Source organism: Colletotrichum destructivum, chromosome 5 (assembly GCF_034447905.1).
Source record: "Colletotrichum destructivum chromosome 5, complete sequence".
Taxonomy (NCBI): Eukaryota; Fungi; Ascomycota; class Sordariomycetes; order Glomerellales; family Glomerellaceae; genus Colletotrichum; species Colletotrichum destructivum.
In genome coordinates, this window is record NC_085900.1 from 2,612,540 (window position 1) to 2,637,519 (window position 24,980).

At 55.7% G+C, this 24,980-nt stretch overlaps 6 protein-coding genes across 6 annotated transcripts; 2 read left to right on the forward strand and 4 right to left on the reverse strand.

The window, feature by feature from the left end:
* Positions 1-1,168: 1,168 nt before the first annotated feature.
* CDEST_08346 (uncharacterized protein) lies at positions 1,169-3,127 on the reverse strand (the record flags this gene model as incomplete). The annotated part of the gene is made up of 1 exon (XM_062924505.1): positions 1,169-3,127. The coding sequence occupies one exon, from the start codon at positions 3,125-3,127 to the stop codon at positions 1,169-1,171; it is 1,959 nt and encodes a 652-aa protein (XP_062780556.1).
* Positions 3,128-3,670: 543 nt separating this feature from the next.
* CDEST_08347 (uncharacterized protein) lies at positions 3,671-4,519 on the reverse strand. The gene is made up of 2 exons (XM_062924506.1): positions 4,128-4,519; positions 3,671-4,058 (listed from the first exon to the last, which is right to left on the reverse strand). The coding sequence occupies exons 1-2, from the start codon at positions 4,291-4,293 to the stop codon at positions 3,889-3,891; spliced, it is 336 nt and encodes a 111-aa protein (XP_062780557.1). The 5' UTR covers positions 4,294-4,519; the 3' UTR covers positions 3,671-3,888.
* Positions 4,520-5,337: 818 nt separating this feature from the next.
* Positions 5,338-7,335, forward strand: CDEST_08348 (Putative Zinc finger C2H2-type, ankyrin repeat-containing domain superfamily; the record flags this gene model as incomplete). Its single annotated transcript, XM_062924507.1, has 2 exons — positions 5,338-5,383; positions 5,444-7,335. 2 exons carry the CDS (start codon positions 5,338-5,340, stop codon positions 7,333-7,335), a joined length of 1,938 nt encoding a protein of 645 aa, XP_062780558.1.
* An 8,743-nt stretch (positions 7,336-16,078) lies between these two features.
* On the forward strand, positions 16,079-18,968 carry CDEST_08349 (uncharacterized protein). The gene is made up of 2 exons (XM_062924508.1): positions 16,079-16,344; positions 16,446-18,968. Exons 1-2 carry the CDS (start codon positions 16,285-16,287, stop codon positions 18,474-18,476), a joined length of 2,091 nt encoding a protein of 696 aa, XP_062780559.1. The 5' UTR covers positions 16,079-16,284; the 3' UTR covers positions 18,477-18,968.
* A 1,173-nt stretch (positions 18,969-20,141) lies between these two features.
* CDEST_08350 (Putative heme-binding protein, predicted) lies at positions 20,142-21,398 on the reverse strand (the record flags this gene model as incomplete). Its single annotated transcript, XM_062924509.1, has 1 exon — positions 20,142-21,398. The coding sequence occupies one exon, from the start codon at positions 21,396-21,398 to the stop codon at positions 20,142-20,144; it is 1,257 nt and encodes a 418-aa protein (XP_062780560.1).
* A 2,161-nt stretch (positions 21,399-23,559) lies between these two features.
* Positions 23,560-24,927, reverse strand: CDEST_08351 (Putative LysM domain-containing protein; the record flags this gene model as incomplete). The annotated part of the gene is made up of 5 exons (XM_062924510.1): positions 23,560-23,635; positions 23,700-23,916; positions 23,973-23,998; positions 24,059-24,268; positions 24,434-24,927. The coding sequence occupies 5 exons, from the start codon at positions 24,925-24,927 to the stop codon at positions 23,560-23,562; spliced, it is 1,023 nt and encodes a 340-aa protein (XP_062780561.1).
* Between the last annotated feature and the right edge of the window lie 53 nt (positions 24,928-24,980).

The window sequence follows — 24,980 nt, forward strand, 5'->3', positions numbered from 1 at the left end:
TCCCATGGGCGAGCACAGCACCGGGTGTGTAATTACATCCCCCGGTTGAACGTGAGCACCAGACTATGAGGGTATGCTTTGCTTCAGAGTAAAACCTTCCTGGGTTGTTGTGACGAGGCTCTTCGTCCCATCGCGTTGCTTGTTGCATGCCTCAGTGAGTGACCTCACTCGTTGGACTCTAGAAGATTTGTCTTCATCTTGGACGCGAGGTCCATCGCCCTCGTAAGCTGCGTCTATTGACTTCTCCCAGCCGCGGCCCGGTTGTACGTAGTAGGTAGACGATCGCGGAAGCTGGGAGCGGCGTCTCTCTGTGAAGGTTTCCGTGAGATGGCGGCTTGAACTTTGAGAACCGACAGGTCTTTGGTAGGTCCTTCGCTGTTGCTGCCTCCCCAAGCGAGGTTCTCCCAGGCATTCACAATATGCGGCTCCCGAGCCGGGCAAGGGATCAACTGCAGCACATGTGTTGGTTTACTTTCATGTTGTGGAGGTAGTTAACCCCTTCGGGAGAGTAGTACCTGATTTCCCTCTTTGCCTTCGAACCTCTCTCAGTGGCTGTGACACGAAGAGCAGAGACGAATACAACGTTGGCCATCGGGCTCTTGTAACTTCGTGTACACTTGGTAGGTAGGCCATATCTTGCCCACACAGAGGCTTAGATGTATTCACGGCCACCGCCAAGGCATTAGACCACTTCGGCGTCAACAGTGTCATTCCCCGAGAAGATAGTCAATCTCCCGGCTGTTGTAGCCAATGCGGTGGGATCCGTGACGGTTGACACAGTCTTGATAAGCGTCTTCTCAGGCTGTGCCAACCAGAGCTACATCCGGTCCTGGCCGTGAAGTTAAAGTGGTGACCTGACGTTCATCCAGCCGCCTTTCTCACTTAATCGAAGGCTGGGATGACGGACTCATGAGTATTCTAGCTGGTAAACCTGCGTGTGCTTCAGACCGAGCAGGCAAAACTCAACACGGCATGTATTGTCTGGCATGTTTCTTTTTAGAGATGGACTAACATAGGTTTACATCCACACCCACGAGAGGTACATCCAACACGTTCGGCGTCATTCTTCCCAAGCTCACTGTTCCACTCCACCCAGAAGAACCCCAAAACGTGACCATGCACTTTATCAAACCCCGGGAGGACCACTTACCTAGGAACAAACCTCACCTCAGAACTGCTCGGGCTCGGGCTGCTTCACACGCGTCCCAGGTCTCAAGGCAACTTCCTGCAACGTGCCAGCTTGACACCCGCGGCACCCAGTCTGCGTCGCAGCGCCATGCGTGACACAAAGCTTCGGGTTACGCGGGGGGCGCGGCGGCGCGACACCCCGGATCTCCGGCCCTAGAAGTGGAGCGACCCCTGACGACTTCCGGGAAAGGGAGCCGAATGTGTCTTCGCCCAGACCGCCCTTCAAGGCCGGACCCGCAGCGTCCGTGGAGCGCCCAGAGTGCGATGCGTCGGATGGCAGGCTTTTCCCATAGGACGAGGTGCCGGAGCGGTCTGCTCGGTCGACCATGAAACTAAACTCCGAGGAGAAAGTAAGGGGAGATACGGGGGGTATGCCCGGCAATGTAGCCGCGCTGTGGCGAGGGCTCAGGGGCGAGGGAGGGCGTGGAGATGAAGTGTTGGACCCTTCACACGAGCTTTCTGGGGAGACGTACGTCAAGGGGCGGACTCGCCCGGTAACAGAAACGGAGTCGTCGTCAAGGTAGAAGTCGATGTGCTCATCGACCATGCCATCTGAGGCACTTTGCCCCTGCCCATCCGCAAGATCGTCTTTATCACGACGCACTCTGCGGACCTCTCCAACAAAGTGACTTGGGGGTGACGGCACGAAGGAAAACCTCGCTCTGGGGTCCGGCCCCTCGTCCAAAGACATGTCGTCGGGGTCCACTATCTCACCATACTGTGACCGCCGAGCCTGAAGCTGCTCGAACAGAGCATCGTCATACTCGCCGATTACATTGTCATACGTGTGGGCTGGGTAGCGAAGGTGTTTGTTGGCTCTTCGGACTGGCCAATTGGGTTTCGGGTTGTTGTTCGCCTGCGCATCGTCTTGCTCATGCTCCCAAGCACCGCTGAAGCCCTCGAATTCTCCACCAGAAGGGCTAGAATACGGCGATGTCTGCGAGAACAGAACTCTAGAAGTGCCGGAGCGGCTGTTGGTGTTCTGGTCCGCGGATCTGGAAGGACTGTGAGGGTCAGGCGAGCCGAATGTTCTCATCATCCAGGTGTCTGGAGAGACGCGCCTATCATTCAGGTCAACCCGTGCCTGGAGCTCCGCCATCCGTCCATCGTGCCTGGCTTCGAGAGTCTCGAGCATATCCCCACGCTCCTGGATAACCGCATCCCTCCGCGTCTGCGCGTTGAGACGTTTCGTATGGCGTGCCGGGTCCCCCGCGGGGGAACGTCTCGGGAAGACTACATCATCAGACACTGATGACATGGCGGGCTGCTTCTGCCGAGCTTGCTGCATCGGAGGTTGATGCCGAGTAGTAGGAAGCTGGTCTCCGGAAGCCGCCGCAATACCCACTTCTTCGGTGCGGTGGTGGTGATGGCTCTGGTATGGCTCGAAGACTGCCTCGGGATATCTAAGGCCATGAGCCCAGCTGATTGTGGCCTCTGCCATGCCGACTGCGATCCGATTGAGGTCCATGTAGTGGTTCGCCCGGCACATAATACAGAGCGTCGCCCTGACAGGCTGGCCGAACGCGTCCAGCAGCGACTGCACCGACATAGCCATGATCTTCTCCAAGCTCACCTCCTTGTAGGTTTTCACGTAGCCAAACCATGACTTGTGCAGAGTCTTCGCCGTGCTCGTGAGGGCCGCAACGGGTACGCGGGATGGGTCGACAGCGCAGTTCCATTTCTGGGCCACCTTGAAACACCAGAAGTTCCACAGGATTTGGGAAGCGTTGATTTTGGCGACTTTGAGACCGGTGTAGGCGTCTTTGCACGCGCTGCAGAAGCCGAGAATGGTGACGAAGGACTGCGAGTGCTGGCAAAGGGGTGAAATGCAGGCGTGGCGTCCGGTCTTGTCGGGGTTGTTGCGGAACCTTTCGCACTCGACGAGCTGTACGGTGTAGTGAGCGCAGACGGTGAAGACTAGCCTCCGAGTGAAGCACATGGTTGCGAGCGTGAGAGACGATTAGTCGTTTCCTAGGTCTAGGTAATGTTAGTAGAAAGCTGAATGAAGGAACCTGCCTTCTAGTGGTTTCTGGTCTAGGCTGTTTGTGGACTTGATGTGAGACTATCACAATTGAAGAAATGATACAATGGATAAGTAGCCGATGCTGATGATAAAGCGAAAGTTGGTCTGTCAGGTCTCCAAGGCTGGTATTATACTCGGCGTTGGGTAGATGTAGAGGGGAAACGATGTCCGGTAGGATGGAATATGGATTTGACCAACAGCATTGTTCTGAAGACGGAAAGACGACACCGCAAACAAAGGGTTGTTCCTGAACAATGTGACTACGATTATTCAACAAGGCTCTTTGTATTTGGAGACAACACTCGGACGGAACAATAAGAACCAACTTAGTACTGTTGAAGACTCGGCGAGACGACCAAGCAATGTGTGGCTCGAGATGGTGGATTGCATCTTGACGTGTTCATGCTGTAAAATTGCAATTTGCGAGAACAACATGCACACATACGTAGGCGCAATGGCTTGATTTGAAAACCGTCAACGTCGTTATTATTGTAGGTGCTACTAGGTATACTAGTTAAGGTTCCATTCCAGAGCCCTCTTTCGGGTGCATTGGGTTCATCACCGCCATCAGCCGAATCCATGTCACCGAGCTGCCAATTTCCAGGCTGTTCAATCATGAGGTCGAAAAGTCGACTGCCCTCCCCAACCGATACGTCGCTTGCAGAGTAAGACAGCATCTACATGCCGTACTTCTTGTCCTTGTCCTCGATGGGGATTTCCTTGCCGGTAGTGCTTGATACCTGGCGGCGGATGAAGTCGGAAATCTGCTCATCCTTAGCCTGCTCGGCAGCGCTCTCGTTGTTCTGAGCACCTTGGCCGAGGAACTTTTCTTGGACGAAGTCGACGGCTGTGTAACAAGATCAGTATCTCTGTGCGACGAGGCTAAGGAGTTTCGGTAGGGGAGGAGAACGCATACCCTTGTCAACACCATCCTCCTGCTTCTCGCTCTCGGGACCGCCGCCGGCCATGCCGTTGATCTTGTCCATAAAGCCGCCGGACTCCTTCTTCTCGGTCTGGCCTGCCGACGAAGAGGCGGCGTTGTTGTTGTTGTTATCTCCAGTAAGATTCTTGACGAAATCCATGATGAATGATGGTATGGGTGTTGAGTAATGGGGACTGCTGGGGTTTATAATGGAAAATGGAAGAGGAAGTCGGTTATGTGAGGATTATTGCAGAGGATTGGATGCGGCAGATAGAAGAGAAGCTCAGCTAGCAAGAAGAGGGATGGGCTTGGCTACTTGTAGTAAAGGAAATGTCACACGAGCGGTCCGAAGAAGACACAGAGAACCGTCACCAAAGCGGGGTTTGTCGAGAGAGGGAGAGATACAACAGTGGCTCAGACGCAGGCTAGCAGTGTAGCACCTGCCTGCCTGTCCAAAAACCGTCTTGGCAGGAGCCGCTTGGATTGTGACTGGGTTGGGTAGTCGCGATTCATCATACCGGTACGGATACACCACCGACCGCATGTATTGGTGGGGTTACATCATCAGCGTGATATCAGCCGGTCAAGGGGGCCGCTGACGCAGGCCAAGTTCCCAATCAGCGCGGGCTCGTGAGGCGGGAGCAGGAAGAAGCCAGCCTAGCAAAGTTGCAAGGTGCCAATGACAGTCGGAACAAGACCAGCGAGGTTTCCCTCCCGTTGCCAAGAATTACGATCAAGCAACGAAGCCAAGAGGGGAGGGAGGGCACTTGGAGCTAGCTAGTCCACGCTTGGTGACGTGATGACCGCCATTTCATGTCACTTCAGCTCGCTTCGTCAGGGCCCCCTGTCGGGACCCTCGGCCAGGTTTGCTGGGGTTCCGTGTCTCATTGGATCACACGAACCCCCACTTTGATCTGGACTTGAGCTTCTGTCTCCCCTTTGGCACCGCCACATTTTGCGGGGAGCGCTGTGGCTACCGCTTAACAAGATGTGTGGCTTGACCTCACATTCCACCCCCACCACCACTCACCGGCTGACTCAACCCCGAAGTCGAGCTGTTCGTCATGCCGGTGGAAGTGCCCCGCCATCCCGAGCTTTAAACCATTGCGACCGGCGCAAACGACGGACAACTGTCGCACTCGATCTCTCGCTGCACAGAAAACAACAACAACAACTCCCACCGAGGCCCAAAGAAACGGTCACGATGGATTCGAAAGCGACACCAGATCTCCTCAAGCGGCCACTCTATGGTTCGTCCACAAGGCCACCCGCCCTCTGCGCCCCGCCGTCGCATGCTAACCGAGTCGCAGTCTACGACCTCCCGCCCGAAGTCCTGACGACGCTCTCCCTCAGGTCCGATGCCCCGATCCCGGACGAGACACCGACGTCGCCGCCGTCCAAGGACGCCTCCAGCACCGATGTCGTCGGCTCTCAGGCCTGCTCGCTGTGTGCAGCGAACTTCTCGTCCGTTCTCGACCAGCGAAGCCATCAAAAGTCTGACTGGCACCACTATAACCTGAAGCAGAAGCTGCGCGGCGCGAATCCCGTGTCCGAAATTGAGTTTGAGAAGCTGATCGGTGACCTCGACGAGAGTCTTTCAGGCTCGGACTCGGAAGAGTCGGATGACGACGAAGACGAGACGGGCCGCAAGGATACTACTCTCACGGCACTGCTGAAGAAGCAAGCGACCCTCGCCGAAAGGAACAGAACTCCGGCGCCGGGCGGGGACGACGGAGACGAAGACCCAGTGCGGCGGTCGGGAAAGGGAAAGCCGCCTCTGATTTGGTTCACTTCCCCTATCCTGCCGCCCAACACCTACTTCGGCCTGTACCGAGCCATACTCACGGGCGATGAGCTTCGAGACGAAGCGAACTTTGTCGAAATTGTCAAGAAGAAGCAGTTGGACCCCATAGCCGCACCCAAGGTGCCAAAGGATGGCTCGGCGCCGCCGCCCGCGGCTTACAAGGGCCCTCACTTCTTCCTGTGCATGATCGGCGGCGGCCACTTTGCCGCCATGGTGGTGTCGCTCGCGCCGCGGCAGAACAAGTCTTCGGCCGGTGCACTGAACAGGGAAGCAACCGTCCTTGCTCACAAGACCTTCCACCGCTACACGACCCGTCGCAAGCAGGGCGGTTCGCAATCCGCCAACGACAACTCCAAGGGCAATGCCCATTCGGCCGGTTCCAGCCTGCGTCGGTACAACGAGCAAGCCTTGGTTGAGGATGTGCGCAACCTGCTTCGGGACTGGAAGGGCCTGCTCGACACCTCTGAGCTGCTCTTCATCAGAGCGACGGGCGCAACGAACCGGCGCACGCTATTCGGGCCGTACGACGGCCAGGTTCTGACGCACAACGACACGAGGCTACGGGGGTTCCCCTTCAGCACGCGGAGAGCGACGCAGAACGAGCTGATGAGATCGTTCATCGAGCTCACGAGACTGAAAGTCAGGGAGATCAACCCAGAAGACGAAGCGAAACCGAAGCCCGAACCATCCACGCCTGCGAAAGCCGCACCTCCCAAGCCCACGAAGCCGAAGCTCACGGAAGCGGAGGAGACGGCACTGCTGCACACGTCGCAAATCCAGGCCTTCATACGCCGCTCCAAGCTTCCGGCATTGTTGTCCTACCTGAAGAGCAACGATGTCAGCCCGGACTTCCACTTCCAACCCCCGGACCAGAACTACCACGCGCCCACACCGCTGCACTTGGCCGCTCACCAGAACGCCGCACCTCTGGTCCTCGGCCTCATCACGCGCGGCGGCGCCTCGCCACTGGCGACCAACAAGGACGGCAAGACCCCCTTCGACCTCGCGGGCGACAGGTCAACGAGAGACGCCTTCCGCGTTGCCCGCTCGGAGCTCGGCGAGGACAAGTGGGACTGGGACGCCGCGCGGGTGCCGGCGCCGCTGAGCAAGGCGGACGCCGAGAAGCGCGACGAACGGGACAGGAGGGAGAGGGAGAGCAAGGAGACGGAGAGGAGGCGCGCCGAGGAGGAGAGGCTACGCGCCGAGGGGCCCAAGGTCGACAACGACAGGAAGAAGAGGGCGGGCGCCCTGGCGGCCGTCGCGTCGACCAAGACGGCGCAGGATAAGCGGGAGGAGGAGGCGAGGGGCCTGACCCCTGAAATGCGCATGAAGCTTGACCGCGAGAGGAGGGCGAGGGCCGCCGAGGAGCGTCTCAAGCGGATGCAGAGCGGTGGATGATTTCTTCGAGGGGGTCATTTGTTGGGCGGGGTATGCGGCCCCCCCAACGACATGGAAGCAAGCGTAGTAGTGCTTGAGTGCATCATCACTTTGCAGTATATGCGGGACTCGGATGGCCCCAAACGGCCAGGTTAGATGGATGTTACTATCTGAGCAAAAATACCCCTCTTGAGCGACGCATGGCCCAGAGAGCTGTGCATATCGCATTGAAACACTGCATCAGCTTCGAGAGTGCCCTGAAGTTACTCGAATCGAAAGATGAAGGCACATTGGCCAGACTTTTGCGCTTCTCTCTTTTGAATGTGAAAACCTCCTACTCTTGCAGGGTTTTGTTTGATCTTCAGGGGAAGAGTTCGAGATGGCGGTAAGTAGTAAGTCCTCCCTCCATCGTCCGTGATGGCTGGAGCCTTCCGTCCGTGGAGGCCAAGTCCCGAACGCCCCCCCCCCCCCCCATTTCGACATCGCGGGCCCGACGATAGGTTCGTCGGCGGCCAACGCATGATTCGGCGCAGCGGGCATCCCGACATTGTCGCGGACTAGCTTCCGTCCCCGGAATTTGACGTCGGACCTCCCATATCACGTTCACCGAGACAAAAAAACACAAGGCGACTTGAGACACGACGACGACGACGACGACAAACACTTAACAATGAGGAACCTCCCCTCCCAGAAAGGAAAACCTGACAGCATCCCCAGGCGTACCATGTCCCAAAATGCACACCAGCACAAGTCCTGCGTCACCATCGATCGGTCCAAAGCCTGGGCGGCCGAGACAGTCCCGGGCCTCATCCGCAGCACCGACGAAGTACGTTTTCCAAGATCGAAAACGAAGAGCATTGCAGAGAGAGGTACCATCTCACGGACCAGGTTTTCCGGGCAATAGCTCTCGGCAGCGAAGCGTCTCCGACTTCACTTGCCCCCCCCCCCCCCCCCCCTTTGAGACGTCTGTTGGCTCTACGCATCTACGGGGCAGAGGTTTTATGTCGACACCCATTCTGACGAACGCAGGGAACTTTTCCATCATGCAACGAAGCCTCCACCCTCAGCCTCGCCGCAATCTCTCCACCTTCTGGACACGAGAGACATGTCCACAAATCGTATTATCGAGTCGTCGTCGCTGTCGTTAGCGCCGCTGTCTTGAAGCGACACCGCAGCCAACGTCAATGCACCCAAGACACGCATAGCGCCGCTTTCGAGCCTACTTGAAAAACCAGCGTTTCTTATTCTCCTCTGCGTCATCCACCTTCCTCCACAAATCCCGATCTCGCCGGAGAATCGCCTCTCGCAGCCGCTCGAAACGGACGGGGTACCTGCAGCTGCAGCTGTAGCACCTCCCCTCCCTTTCTTCGAACGAATTTTGCTCCTTCGTCCCCAAAAAGTCACCGACGAGGCGATCGAGCCCGAGACGTACGGACCACTTGACGCAAGCTGATTAGATGAATTCGCGAAAAGATCGGACGCCGACCGTAGCCGAGCCGACGTGCCCCCCCCCCGAGGCGTCCGTCCTAGCCCACCTACCTATGCATATCAATACTATCCTATCCGTGTCAGGTTCCCAGTCGCAGACGCGTCCGCAGAAACTCGTAGTGCAAAGTCCCATCCGCATGAACTTCAAAGACGCCGTCGCCAACACAGAAATGCGCAGACTAAACGGGCGAATCAACACCAGTTTCCCCACCCCTAAAGTTGTGAAATCCCGAAGGGGGGGGGGGAAGGTACTGAACCAAGGGGGTTCCCCGTGCATAGCGGCAGATCGCCGTCGGTGACCGAGTCGTGGTGGCGATCGCACCAGGGCCAACCAGAGTAAAATAAAAAGCTTTCGTTTCACAGCCACCTCCTCAAGCCCCGCGGGTAGGGAAGAGAGAAAGTGGAAGCCCTTGTCTAAGTCCATCGGACCTGCAAAAGGCGAGAGAAGCCCCGCGAGAGAATGCGGCACCCCGTGCTCGATGTGGGAGGGGGAGGAGGGTATACCGCGACCAATATCGGCGAGCCTCGTGTCGTGAAACAAGCCAACTCCCACCCCCACTGGCCGGCCCAACCATCGCTACCACAACTCGCCCATTCTCTCTGTCGGGCCCATATCGATGTCTCTCCACCGTTGGAGGGAAGGAAAGAGAGGGGAGATGATGAAAAAGCAGAATGCTGAAAGACGCCCTGGGCATCGTGTTAGTGCCAGCGGCGGCCCAGCGTGCGGAACTGCCTGGAAATTAGTTCGACCAACAAGCTTCACAGCCCCATTTCAACGTCACTGTAGGGCTCGCATGAGGGACACGATCCGGTGTTCAGTCTGCATGTTTGACGGGGTGTTGTTTTCCTGGTGTGACGTGGAAACAATGAGGGAGGGGTCAGATGCATAGGAGAATTTTCAACCCGTTCGGACGAAGTGCGTGATGTAAGCTGATGGGACGAACAGGCTAGCCCCTGATAGGTTCTGAGAAAGGGCGAGAAAAGCGACCGGCGACCATGCACTTGACTCGCCGACATACGGCAAAGTGAGAGAGAGAGAGAGTGACAGAGATAGACCTTGCGCTGGCCACGTCGTTCGACCGTGCCTTGGTATTGGGATGAAGTTTAGGGCGAACTTGCCCAAGACGAGATCCATCTCAGCCACAACTGCAGAGGAAACACTTCGTATCTGCAGCGTGAAACAGCTGAGACCTGTGTTGGAAAGTGTAGATGTCGTTACGGTGGCCCGACGCGTCCAACAACTTGGAAGCGAGGCCGCAAGCTTGAGAGCAGCATGGTCGAAGGTGAGTTTGTGCCGGTCAAGAGGTCTCCAGTCGATGTCGATTGGAGACTCGGGGATTTCGCACCCCTGTTACAGGGATCGGGCCAGCTAGTTCCGCTTTAGGTTATCAGCGACGACCCCGGCCACCACCGTCAGGGTTGCACTGTTGGAGAAACTGGTGCCGGCCCCTGGAACCTCTGGCCTGTCCTCCGGCAACAGGGGGGAGTCGAAGCCATCGCGGAGGAGTGCTGAGTTTTCGGGACGGAGTGTCCACCGCGAAAGGGATGCCGGTGGACAAAGGCAAGCCCGGTAGCGGAGGGGACAACGGGGCGCCAACGACGACCAGAAGCGATGATGACCGGCCCTTTATTCCAACCGTCTTGTTTGGGAGATCTTGAAGTGCCGAGGAAACCAATGCAACGTTGGCAAAGAAGGTTGCTGAGAATAGAAAGCTCGGTGGGACTTGGGAAATGAGAGAGAACGAAACCCGGTCAGCCATATGGCGAGAAATGAGCGTCCAGGGCACGTCGATGGGACCGAGCGATCTCATGATCGGGACCGAACCGTAATTGCGCGCGCCCTCTCTCTACGTAGCAACTCCTAAACAAGCCGTTCTTGGATGGCCTGGTTTCCCCTTTTGACAAAACCAGACGTTGAACCAATCTGCGGGATTCAATGATCGACGATCAGGCGGGGCCGGGCAGCTTGCGTTCTGGGGAAAGGCCACGAAAGCTCCAATTCCCAATCGCTGATAGTATTGATTGAACTTTCAATATTTCATCTCGACGGCGACCACGGCTCCGACAACGAGATGAGCAGCACGGCTGTTATGCTTTGTTCGGATACTTCGCTGGGAGAAGGGAAAGGATAGAGGCTGGCTCCCTGACAGTGACAGGCAGCCGTCCGCAGCGTTCGGGGAGGCCTGTCTTTCTGACTGGAGAAAGAGGTCAAAGTCCGCGGAAAGGAACGGGCATTGTTGGAGCGCAGCCGCTGTCTGCGGAGATGATTGGAGTCGGGCAACTACTACAGACAGTGCGCGCGTCCCTGTCTGTGCGCTTCCGCCTGTCATCCAATCCTCATCCTGGCCCCTTTCGCCGCGGCGCCTGCTCGAGATGCGCCGCACGAGCCCCAATGGCGCGCACTGTTCGTTGATTGTCTGGAGTATATGTCCAAAGAGATCTGTCTGTCTCCTCGAGAGTTGACAGCTCCGGCACGAGAAGACGTCTTGTTTCAGCCAAATGCAAGTGGAAATTGAAGGGTTCACCTAGGATTCAGAATGCAAGCGAGGACGGTTGTATTGCTGGCAGCTTTGGGCATGGCTCATATTCTCAGATTCAGGTGAGGGTCCCCGATTAGGAATAGGGCCCCGGCTGAGTCGGCTCTTTCTGGCTTGGTGGGCGTTGAATGGGGCAGTCGGCCGACGTCATGCTAGAAAGAACTGTTTAGGTTCCCGGCATATTGGTCGGGGATAGATGGCGGTCTGGGGTGGTGCCAAAGCAACCTCGAGTCGCATGGTGCCGACGGTTTTGTTTTGTCGATGCTCACCCTTCAAGACTCAAGACATGGCTGCTGCTGCCAGGAGAGAGGGGCGACAACACAACGCCCTAAGGTCGCCGGGGGGTTACCCGCCTGGCTCTTTGCGATTCTCCAAAGCAACCATCTTCCAAGTCACCAAGTGTCGACTTGTCTCAGCTTGAGTCTGTATGGACAGACCTTTGCAGCCTGTTTGGTGGTGATAGGTAGGTAGCCAGGCCCCATGGTGGCGAGTAAGTTATCGGAGCGAGGCGCCTGTCAGCAGTCATCACATGGTGCCGCGCGGTCAAGCAAGCGCTTCTTCCCAAGAGATTGCAGATGGTCTTGAATCATGGTCCCGATATGGCGCCAGTCATTCGTGCAGCAGCTCGGCCACCCACCGAATAGAAAAGGATGCTTAAAATCTAAACCCGAATGCAAACCGGGAAACGCTCCAGGTTGTCGATCCACTACGCGATGAGAGCCGCCGAGTGGGTGGTCCAGAAGCGTTGGCTAGGGAAGCGAGAGCGAGCCATCACCGACCGCTAGCGTTACGTTATCGCTAGAGTGGTAAGGTGGTAAGGTGGTATTATACCGTTGTCTTCGATTGACGCCCACAATTGATCTTGCCGACTTCGGGTGGCTGGAGTGGTGAAACAAGGCGTTCCTCGGAAGGAATCGTTTGGATGTGCATTCAGGTCTAGACGTGTTGAATGACTTGATAGTTGTTCTCGGCCTGTCGAAGTCCAAGTAACGTGACGTCTATCGACATGCCCTTCTACAGACGACCCCAAGCCGGCAAGCGCCTAAACATGGCAGGCTGGCAAGAGTAGTTGCCGAGACTCGAGTCGGGTTTGCAACGTTTCCGAAGAGACTGCTGCTGGTTCATTGTTTCCTCGCGGATGGGTTGCTGGGCCGGTTGACAATAGCCGCATGGCCTTGGCGATAAGTTGGAACGAGCATAACCAGCACGAGATCATGTCGTTTGGTAGGCGTGGCAACCAAACTGGGCCCTCAATCGAACGATTTGAACAGAGTCTGATCGCACAGAAGAGGGGCAGGCTTTTCTTGCTAGGTTGCAAAGGCCGCTTGCAGGGAGCAAAACTGATGGAGAATGAATCAGAAGAAAAGGGGGGGGGCAAGGGAGGAGGGCCTCTGACCAGAGAGGGTTGGAGTTGGAGCATCGCCAACGGGGATGCGAAGTGAGTGGCGATGGATTTGGGCAACAAGACCGACAAGTTTTCGTCACACTGGGGAAAAGTACGTGTGTCGATGACCCCCCTCCCCAGCATCTCATTGTGCTCGAAAAGGCATGGCTTCGTTCCATGCTCCCTGTCGATGGACAAGGCCTTGAGCAAGGGGAGCAGCTCTGAGCCTTGAGCAGCGAGGCCCGATGGTAGGATCGGGGTGGACTTCGAAGCAGGTGTATGACACAGACCAGCGGATGGTCCATCCGGATATCGGTTTAATGCTTTTTCCTTGCAGAGTCGGGGCGGTGGTGATGTGAACGTTAGACAGAAGCAACAGGGGAAGGGTAAAGGGTCAAGGCCAGGGGCACGAAGTAGAAAGATGTGGAGATTCAGCGGGTCATTGAAGCGGAGCCCGAGGATGTTCTGGACTGACAGCACCAAGGGGTCGTCCGTGGGCATCTGGCAAAAGCAAAACGGCTGACATGCTCTATAGACGCGAGGCAGAAAGCAGGCACGACGTACGGAGTACTTCTTGCCTACTCACCCCAAGGGGGCACCTGGGTTGCGGTTTTCCCAAAGCGTAATAAGTTTCCCTTCCGCTCGTCAGTGATTGGCTCCGAGGTGCCGTTCCTGCATTAGCGTCAGGGGGGGGAACCGGTGCTGTGGCTGAGCTGTTTCAACCTACACTGGGCGAGGAGCGCCTGAGGCCGAAACCCCCGAGTACAATGAACTGAAAGTCGTCTGACGCTTACAGTATGGAGAAGTTGACAGAGAGATAGAGAGGGCGACAGGGAGAATACCGGTCGGTTCGTAAATTATTCGTCTGTTGACTCTCACTCAACAGTGAGCGCCTTCAGACGATCGGGCAGCTGCTATTGGTCGGCTACTTTTTGTTCTTCAAAGCTTCTTCCGTCCAATGTTCCTCACCTCGAGTAGAGTGCAGTAAGCCCAACCTGCGCGTACCTGTACACGGCGGGCACGCATAGCGGTCCGCGTAGTGTCGACTTATCAACATGCAGGTGTCGTCGGTAGATAGGATGAGCGGGCGTCACGTCCGAGACGGAGGGATAGACCTGGGCCAGAAGTGCCGAATGTTCAACAGCGCCAACCTTCTCGATCAGCGTCGTTTACCTGCGTCTCCGTAAACAATGCACGAGCCGAAAATAACATTCACGGGTGTCGATTACGTGCATCATCATCTTACCCAATCCACAAGGTTGCGAGGACCTCCATCCCTCCGTGGCCTCCAAGCGCTGGGCGGGCTGGCGTTAGGCGCCGAGACCAGCGCATCGCTGTCTCTAGGCCATCCATATCCATCCCATCCTCGAAGAGTCCGTCCAAGACATTCTGATTGGGCATCGCATGTTCCCGGGAATCCTAGTCGGGATAATCCACGATTGGCTGGGCGAGGACAAGTGGATCTGCCCCCCCCTCAGCGTACATAGTAGAGTTAAGTAGCTTCCACCCTCCAAACGTTGAACCATTTACCCCTGACTAAATACCATCCTGCCATCCTGCCTTATGTACGGATACGGACGGACATATCTTAGGGACGAGCTCAGTAGCGACAAGGAAACTGTACCCTTGGGGTTGGAGTTTCCTGTCAATAATCCAGACAGCCGCGGTTCATTACCACCAGAAGGAGGCGTCGTTATGAAGCCTCTGTTGGCGCCCCCTTCCCCCAGCCAAGATGTCAAAATCGGTCCCTGCGGAGAGTAGTGCCAACGGTCAACCAAGAGACACGCAGATTTCTCTATTAAGCAATGATATTGAGAGGGGGGGGAGGGGGGGGGGGGGGGCATTTCACAGCTTGGGCCTCCTTTTCTCTCCGAGTTTCTCTGCCTCTCATGTCGTGGTGGTTGTCGGGGTCTCAGCATCGCTAGGCTGGCAACCCCTGTTGCGGTTACTTTTCCTGTTCCTAGACGGGATGGTGAGAAAAGGGGGGTTGTGGGTACGTACCGAGCGAGTGAACATCCTGGGAAAGCGAAGCTCGTCTGTTTCTTCCATGCGCGATCCATCTTCGCCTGAGCGCTGCAGACTGCCTTCTCCAAGGCGTCTTCCCCTATCCTTGACAGGGCGGCGGCGGCGGCGGCGGCGGCGGCGACAAACGCACCGACCTCGCCATCAAATTTCCCTCGGCGCTCGCAGGCTCGCAGGCTCGACGCACCATCTCACCATCGTTAAGCCAAACTACCGCCGCCGTCTTGCATTCGCTGCCGCCTCTTCCGTCCACCATGGCTTTGACTGATCGACGACACCTTCATCTCGAGCATAGCAGGCGGTGTCATCTAGTTCCAGCCGAGCGCCCCAAACCATCTCCACAATGGCGTCGGTTGTTATTCATGTTTCCTCCCATCGACGGATGCTCATCGCAGCACTGCCAGTATCGTCATCCGTCATGCTCATCCATGCCCTATGTATGTCATACGCCAAAGCACTTGCACAGCTAACCACCTAGCACACGGGTATGCATGAGCATGAGCATGAGCATTGCCTTTGCTCCGGAAGGCTGAGCACACTCAATCTCAACATCCACCACTTCCAATTCGTCAACCCCGTCATCCCCAGTGGCACATGGTCCCTGTGGAGCGCCTTCCGGGAGTTGACAAAGTCGATGACCGCCCAACTAGCAGGGTAGCGAACCCCGTCCTCATCCTGTTTATTGGCCGCGTCGACTGTACGGTTTCATAGGGGCCCAGGCGCCAAAATCTCTTTCTCCGTCTCTTCCTGGCTCCGATCAAAGCACCACTCGCTCGAATAGGAACCGTTCAGCCGCCCAGGTACCGGATGCGAAGAAGGCGGTGCTGTTTCTGGGCTCCTCCTGCAATTCCCTCATCCAATCATCCATCAGTTGGTCGTCCTATCCTTCGAGAAACCGACCCCTGTTCGGTCATGGCCACCATGGCACCAAGCAGCTCGCCATGAGCCCGGCTCTGCTTTCTCTCTTGAGGTCAACCCGTCAGCTCCGTCCCATATCCACATGTGCGCCCACCGCGGCCACCGCCCGCCATCAGGCCCCCCCATGTCTACACTACTGTATCTGGAGTGTCGTCCATTATCCACACATCCATGGCCATGCCACGGGTCCGCTGTGCCTGCACTAGCGCTAGCCCCGTCGCCCGTGCAGCACGGCAACACTCGCCGCACCTTCTGCTGACTCCACCCCGTCTCCCATCCATCCCCGTCCAGTCCTCTTCCATATCCGTACCCCCCCGGGCAGATGGCCTCCTCAGGTGAGGAACCTCGCAGCCAACAGTGCCCCCCGTGATAGGAGTCGTCTCTTGGTATATAGACTCTGTCTCTTCCCGCTGTTGTTTGTCGTTTCGATTCCCCCTCTTCATCGAACATTCTTTCCTACTTTCGTTCTATCAAACAAACTGTCCATTCGCTTTTCTGAGTGTAAAGTCATTCGCTTCTTTACTCTCAAGTTAATACCAACTTAGTTTTTTGTTTCCTTCTTTCGCTAGAACAAAGTACCACCATTTCTCCAGAAAGGATACTCGTCCGATATATCTCACAATGAAGAACAGCGTTGCTCTTCTGGCCCTTGCCGCCGGCGTCAGCCAGGTCGCTGCTACCGTATGTACCCCTAGACCAACACGTCGCTACATCTCTCTTCGTGATCCCGACATGGGATCTCGCTATCATGGCGGGCTTCGGATCACTAACAAGCTCCACAGGGCTGGAACAAGTTCCCCTCCTTCACCTCTCCTGAGAACACCGACAACAAGTGTGATGACAAGCAGAAGGGAGGCTTCTCCTGGAGCGACCTGACCCCGGGATCGTTCAACAACTACGGTGGATTGGACTTCAAGGGCTGGACCTGTGAATCCGACTTCTCCAAGCGCGATCTCCTGGCTCCCCGCACTTTTAACAAGGGCAAGGTCATCTCTGGCTCTTGCGGCCAGAAGAAGGAGACCTCTCCCTCTTTCGGCTGCGGCACTGGCTCGGGCGCCCCTGACAAGTTCTCCATCATCCACTTCGACGTGACCGTCGAGTTCGACTGCGACCTCGAGTTCCACTATGACATGCCCGACGGCTCCAGCTGCAAGCACCGCTCTGCTTGCTCCAAGTCCGGAACCACTGTCAAGAACTCCCAGTGCGGTGGTGCCAAGAACGTCACCATCGTTTACCCCCAGCAGCCCTCCAAGCCCAAGTCCACCTGCGGTGTCGGCATCCACACCATCAACTTCGACTGCAGCCCCCCCGAGACCTCCAAGCCTCCCAAGACCAAGACCAGTGCTCTCCCCAGCGCCACCACTCTGAGCACCAAGACCCACGACAAGCCTGTCAAGGCTACCACTGCTGCCGAGGAGACTTCCACTGCCGTTGTCCCCTCCGTCTCCAAGCCCGTTGAGGAGACCAGCGCCGCCACCAAGCCCGCCACAACCGCCCCCGTCAAGGAGACCGAGACTGCTCCCGTCCCCAGCAAGGGCGAGACCACCTCTGAGGCTCTTCCCTCAATCTCCATTCCCGGCAAGGAGTCGACCACTGCTGTTGTTCCCTCCGCTTCCAAGCCCGCCGAGACCCCCGTCGAGTCCAAGCCTGTCGAGGAGACCTCCACTGCCGTCGTTCCCTCCGCCTCCAAGCCTGTTGAGGAGACCACCCCCGTTGTCACCAAGCCTGCCGGCGAGACCACCGCTGCCCAGTTCCCCAGCGTCTCCATCCCTGTCAACGGCACCCAGCCTGCGCAGACCGAGACCGTCCCTGCCGTCACCACCCCCGTTGTCCCGGAGACCAAGACCACCGTCTACGACACCACCTCGACCATCTACACCACCCGTGTCGAGACCGTCACCTCTTGCGCTCCCGAGGTCACCAACTGCCCTGCCGGCTCCCACGGCCTGGTCACTGTCACGGTTCCCCTCACCACCACCGTCTGCCCCGTCACCGAGACCATCGTTCACACCCCTGGTCCTGCTCCTTCCAAGCCCGCTGGCCAGCCTTCCAAGGGTGTCTCTTCCGAGAAGCCCGTTGGCTCTGGCTCCGTTACTAAGCCCTCTGCCACCAAGCCCGCCACTCCCGTTGAGACTCTTCCCTGCCCCGACGTCGTTCCCCAGTGCCTGAGCACCTGGATCTGGTCTTCCGGCTGCACTGACAACTCTGACGCCGACTGCTACTGCCCTGACGCCAAGTTCGTCGAGAACGTCTTCTCCTGCATCTACTCCTATGGTGCCAGCGACGAGATCATCTCCAAGGCCACCCAGTTCTTCCAGGGCATCTGCGCTCCTCACATCCCCGAGAACCCTGCCATCGTCACGGTGCCGGCGACAATCACCACGGCCATCACCGTCTCGGCGACCAAGCCCGCCGCCACCAACCCTGCCGAGTACACCACCGTCACCGTTGACAAGACCGTCGTCGTCCCCTGCGTCACTGACGGCACGACCGTTCCCGGCTCTTCCACCACGGCCACCATCAAGACCACCATCGAGGTCCCCCACGTCTCCTTTGCCACCGACTCGGCCTCCGTCGTCGTGCCAGTTCCCGCCCCTTCCACCCCGGCTGGCACACCCGCCGCGACTGTCTCGTCCCAGGCCCCGGTTGCTCCCTACCCTACGACTCCCGCCGCTGGCGCCACCAAGACCGGCCCTGTCGGTACTGGCGGTGTTGCCGTCCCTACCACCACCGGTGTTGTCACCGCTGGTGCTGGCAAGGCTACCTTCGGCCTCGGTGCCGTCGTCGCCATTGCTGCCCTCGCTGCTTTCTAAGCTGGGCAACATGGTCCCTGCCACTTCCCCCTTCTGCTAAGATGAACCTTACGCGAGTTGGAGGAACACTTCAGACCCCTTTCCTTATTGTACCAATGTCGCTGCACGCACAAAATCTGTAATCTACAAGCCCGCAATCATACATACCATTCTTACGATCCTTACGAACAAACCATTGCATATGGTGGGTGGTCTCCGGGAAACGGGTATTTTTCATACCCTTGGGAAGGCCTTAAAACCCCTAACTTTTTACCACAACAAACCCGGGCCGCGAATTAGAGCGCATCAGAAAGGGACTGAGCACATAGCGCTCGGCTTTCAGCTCTCTGCTGTACTGTTTTCTCTTGGATCTTTGGAAGCAAATGCATCAAAAGGAGGTCAGAGCGAGATGTTGGATTCCGGCGATATACCCTGGCTGGTTGAATTGTGTAATATTTAATAGTTTCTATCCTCGTGAGAGGAATACAGCATGCGCTCTAAAACGATTTACACCCCGTTCCCTGGTTTTGTGATGCCGGTGATTCCCAACCAAAGCTGCCCAGATGAATCCAGCCATGCGTGCCACTTTTGAGGACTATGTGGTCAAACCCTCCACCTTTCGCACGTGTCGATCAAGATGGCCAATTCAAATGTGTTGGCGTCGCGACTCATTTGAAGCTGCAGTTGACAATTCTATTGCGCATCCCCTCGCCAGTGCACCGATAACACCCACCCCTTTCTTTCACCTTGACTTCCACATGCCCCGTTCACCAACTGTACGAGACGGACTAGCGAGGCGTTTCCGCTGGACTGTAGGTAACGGTTTGCCCCGTGGCTCTTCCATCTACGAACTAAGTCGCGGCAATTCGCCTTCGGCCCCTCCCCCCCCCTCTCTCTCCAACTGTTCAGTTCTCAAGTCAAAGAGGAAGTGCTTCCTGATCTGTCGCGATCATCTTCTAGTGGAGAACACACGAAATTTGACCCGGGCTCTAACGGTGAGCAGCCTTCGCATTCCGATATTTGCTTCCTCTTCCTGCACCCTCTCGCCAACAAGACAACATGACGGTGCCGATGCTGCTTCTTACCGAGTTGACGACGTCCCGAGGGGCTTTCTGGTTTTTCTCCTCTTCTAAGCCAGTCAGGACGGCATACGATGGTTTCCTTACCTCGCGGCGTGGGGAGGTTCCGCGTAACTCAACCTGAGGCGAACAACCAGGGACTGACTGAGAAACCATGTGCAGAACGATCAAGAAGACGACCGCAGGGTGTTCAGTTAGTTGTTAGTTGATTGACTTATCAGATCATGCCAAAAGCAGAAGAAGACATACATCACCAGGTATTCGCTGGTCGTCACCGACCCAACTATCAATCCGGTCCTCATTGGCTTATGAGCGGGAGAGCGGACGGAATCCCAAGTTTTACAATTGGTATGGTCGTAGGCCTTGGACAACGTCTTCTGAAACTATTCTCATTTCTTATTAATTTATTAATTTGTCAGGCCTATGAATCGTGGGAAAGAATAGCAGAAGAAAAACAGCTGATCGGATCTTGCCAGCAAATATAAAGCCACCTTTTGCAGCATGAAGACCTCGAGTTGCCACGGCGTTAGGGCTCGCCTTCTCGCAGCTTTCATTATGCCAACTCGCTTCGCCGGAAGACTTGTCATTCACGGCTACATGTGTAGGGCTACTGACGCAGAACAGAGTGCTTCAGCTTCAGGTCAGTTGGGGCTAGTGTGCCGACAGTAGCGTGCGGCCAGCTGAGAGTGGCAAAGTCAAGGAAGACAGTCTGAGAGTACTGAAACTGAGTGTACTCGACTGTGACCTCCTTGGCCGACGGAATCTTGAAATCAACAGTGAAGACAGGGACCGCATCATTTGGGCGGAAGGCAGTCGGGGAGAACGTCCTCGTCGGCTCTTCCATGGTGGGTGTGAACGGCTTGAGCTGAAGCTTGGTGCGTACAGTCGAGATCCAGTAGGTGGCCGTGACTTTGACCGCGTTGGCGTTGGCTCTGGGTGTGTTATCCGTAGCCGGAGTGCCATCGCCTTGGGAACCATCGCCGTTGAGAAAGCCGATGTTACTGGTGCCTCCGCCAAGCTTGGACTCGGGTGGGGATGTCGAGATAGTGTAAGTGGTGTGCTCAATGATTTCCTTGCCCTTGTTGGCGTTCGTCAGAACAACGTTGGGGTTGGTGATCATTTCTTGAGTGACAGTTTCGGCCTTGGTAAAGGGGGTAAGATCTTGGGGAAGACGGAAGGTATTTTTGTTGTCCGCTTTTTGACTAGGGAATGGGATCAAATTTGTCGGGTCGGTGATGAGAAACGGGGTGATTGATATGGGCTTAATATCAGGGGCGCCCTCCGAGGTGATAGGCGCCGAGAAAGACTGGGCATTGATGGTTGTGCCATGCGGAATGGAAGCCATGCGGGCAAGAGAAGGGGGCAGGGCAGGCGTGGTGGTCTCGGGAACGTGCAGCCAAATGCCGTTTTCGAAGTGGATGAGCGGCTTTTCGACCTCAGGGTCCATCAAGTCGAAAATTTTCTGCGTGTAGGGCACCCCGTTGAGGTTGATATCGGCCTGCCCAAACAAGCCCCGGTTAGGCACCGCTCCGAGCCTGAAGTCGAATTTAATAACATCTTTAGTGAGGTTAAGTTGCAAAATGTTGTCATTGGGCCCCTGGGGTGCATTGAGGCCAGTTGGGGTCTTTTTGTTGGTGCTGTGTGGCCGGAAAATTGTGTTGAAGCCAAACCCGGAGAACGAGTGGTGTTCAAGCTTCTTCAGAATGCCCAGCGGCGCCTTTGGCGGAGCTTCTAATATTGCCTGCGCATCCGGACCGCTGGAGCCAGCACTTGCTGGTTGCACCTCTGGCTGGAGAACAGTCTGAGAAAACCCGAAGGACTCCGAGATCTCGTTAGAAGCGCTTGAATCGACAGGTCTGCCCATTCTGGTGACTTTTTGTTTGAAGTAGTGTTTGTAATGGAGGATTAAAGTTGAAGTAGTGGAGGATATGCAATAAGCAGACAGTTTGGAGCAGAACGTAGCTCTTTAAATACATTTTCCCTCGGCACCATCACAAATCTTTCTCATATGGCAGCGGTGCCGTCTTCCAAAGGTGGCAAAAGACAATTTGCCGCAACCGCAAAAGCCGAACACATAGTGAGGGTCTCAATTGAAGAGCTGAAATGTTATAAGACATGGAGACCGCCATGGTGTGATAGGTGGGCCTAGATTAACTAAACAGAGCCAGTCCAAGTGAAGGTTTCAGTAAAAGATGTAACTAAGCAGTAGTTAGATATGCCAACTGTTTCAGTCGTCTAGACTAGTCCTGGCCTCCGTTCTTGGCATGTATCGATTCACGCAGGTACTGCGCAATTCTACCAAACCAGCAGTTATAGAAGGGAAACTCATATTGTACATTCAATGAGACCTCGAGGCTTCTCTGGTCTAGATGATCTAGAAGTACATAGGGAGAGGGATTCGTGCCTATCTCACGTGGCATTCTAGCTTCCGGGGGACGAATGAAGTTGGTACCACAACGGGTACGCCTCGGTCCGCTTCCGTCGCTCCCTACAACCGCAACCATGCTTAGCCGTCGTTTAAATACGCGTTTAAACATGTTTAAGTACCCCGCCTTAAGTGGCGTAACTCTAGGGTCTAATAAATTCTCAACATATCTTCATATCCTTTATTCTTGATACTACCTTGTCACATGCCTCTCAATTATCGACTGCCTGCCAGCAATCATGATGCGTTTCTAACACGGAGAAGTTCTTACCATGGAGTTTTGATGCATGGACGGAAAGTTTCCTCCGTCTCCTACAGCCCCTCAGTCTTGGGGACTGTCCATATAGCGACGGAACAGGCGATATCTCCGGAGCAGCCTATTCCTCGCCTAATGAGCTGAAAGCCACGAAACCCTGATCCAAGACTTTGAAATAATCGGCAACATTTGTCTTCTGATTGGCTAAACCACGCTGTCTACAACGTGAGGTGGCCGACGGTGAGGATGGAAATTTCCCTGAGGCCAAATCGTTGGCATCCTCGGGTTCATGTGCGAACAACCTCAGCAAACGACGACCAGGACGCAGACGACGCAGCCTTCCCACCTCATGGAGAGGTCTTTAAAACGGCCTGAGGCTAAGAAGAAAGATATCAGCTGACACGGCAGCAGGTGTCAGATGAGCAACGTGCGGCTGCGGAACGATATCGATTCTTCCTGCAAGAACATAGGCTCCTAGGCCGGCGTCCAGGCCCGCGGGCTCAAAGGAAGTTCCACCGGAGAGCTCAAGGGTGGCTATTCGAGGGGTTCTATTAAACCATTCTCTGACCATCAGGGGACCAGCTTCAGCTTTGAGATGGCTGTTGGTCGCTCCTGGACGTTCGCGGTGCTTACAGACGTCCGTCGACAGCTGCAACTACGGTGGAGAGCACGGCAAGCAGAGCAGCCGTGCGCAAAACAGTTGCCTCAAATGAAGACCAACCCGAATCGCTCAAAGTGGTAGCGGTCGGGGTCTTTGCTAAATAAACACATGTCAGTTTGTGGGATAGGTGGGAGGTGTGGGGGTAAGAACAACCTCGATGTGTGTTGAGAGCTTGCAATCTCTCGTATGTACTGTATTCAATTTGCTCAAGACAGCGATTAAATCACCATGTATACGATGGATAGGGGTTCAATGAGTCCAGCAGTCAGGCTGAGGGGCCAAAGGTAAACTTTAGGCTGAAGACCCAATTTGCAGCTAACCCTGACTTATTTACACGGAAAATCGGGTGTACCTTTTAGGGATGGCTGTCATTTCTGCTGCCTCCCACGGCGGACAAACTCTCTAGTGATATCTGGTATGCATGGATGGGGCTCTTTTAGCCTATACTTTGGTATTACTTGACTTTCATTGTGCAGATATTATAGCTATTATAAACTATTTTAGAGTGTATAGGGTTTAGCCTGTCGTTGGTTAACGTGGCGGTGCCTCAACTTAACAGTTCGATGAGAACGATTCTCGGATCCCGCTCGCCACAAAACACCGCAGAAATGGGCAGAGTATGTGTTGCTGTTTTGATGAGCTCTGAAATCAAGCGGGGCAGTCAGACCGAGCGAGCCGAAGCTTCATGCTCTCACGCAGTAATAGTAGCCGAGCCACAGACCCGAACAATCTTGTCCTACTGCTGGGTTCCAGGAATAGCTTCGGGAAATGTCAGTATTCATTGTTTCCTGGCAGGGCATGGGGACAAGAAAAAGCTTCCAACTGGGCCATCGAAATGCGTTTAGCATCAGCAATCTTCTGACAGAAGTCGCCGGAAACGGCCTTATAGTATTCCTTGCAGCTCTTGAGAATTCCATCCTGCGTAGGAGACGGGCCAGCAGGGGCGGTGGTTGTTGGTGTTGAGGGCCTCGTGGTCGGTGTGGTAGGCGTACCAGGCACACCAATGCACACGTAATACCCAAGCCACAAGCCTGAACAATCTAGATGATCTTCTTGTCAGACAAAAACCCAAGGTGTGGTTCTCAGAATATCGGACGTAACAGTGCCAACAGCTGGGTTCCACTTGTAACTGAGCAATGAAAGGTTAGTGATGCGATTACGTGCTTGAGAATCAAAACATACAAGTCCGCAAGAGAAAAGCTTCCGTATTGCTGAGAGATCTTCTCGCAAGTGTTGCCTGAGACGACCTTGTGAAACCTATTACAGGTGGACACCAAGCCGGCTTGTGTTGGTGAGGGCTTGGAGGTCCCCGACGTACAGGTAGGCTGCGACGGAGCCGCCGTTGGTGTGCCGGGCACGGCAATGCAGTAGTTGTAACCTAGCCAAAGACCGCTACAGTCTGTTTGTGACGGAGCAGTTAGTGGGGGAGTCGCTGGTGGCGTGGGTGTTTGTAAAATACTTACCGGAGCCGACGGCAGAGTTCCAAGTGATACTAATTTAGGTCTTGTGTCAGCACTTCTCATGACCTGCTATGTATCTTTCTGGGAGTATACTTACAAGTCCTCAAGCGAGAAGGTCTTGTATGTGTCAACTATCTTTATGCAAGTGTCACCGGATACAGCTTTGTGGAACTTCGTCGCCTTTGAATGGGTCAGTAGTGTATGGGCCCATGGCGTGCCTCGGATGGCTTGCTCACAGGTCTGAATGACACCCTCTTGAATGGGTGTAGGGAATGTTGAACCGGGGGCCGAAGATGTCACAGGGGGCGCAGATGACGTGGTGGTAGGAGGAGGAGGAGGACTGTCGTCAGTGAAGTCGATACAGTACTCGGTGCCCGCAACAACACCGTTGGCGCAATTTGTACCAACGGAAGGGTTCCATCGAATAAAATTCTCTTCGGAGATACCCCAGAACGCCGCCATGGATGCGCACGTGTCGCCATTCTCCGCAGCCCAAGTAAAGTTACAGGCGCGAGCTCGCAGAACGGCAGCCGCTTGAGACAAGCCGCTCACGCCTAGTGTCAAAAGAACGAGAGAGGAGAGATGCATCATGTTTAGAGATAGTGACTGGACAGGTCGACGAGAAAGAGCTGTTGGGGTAAGAG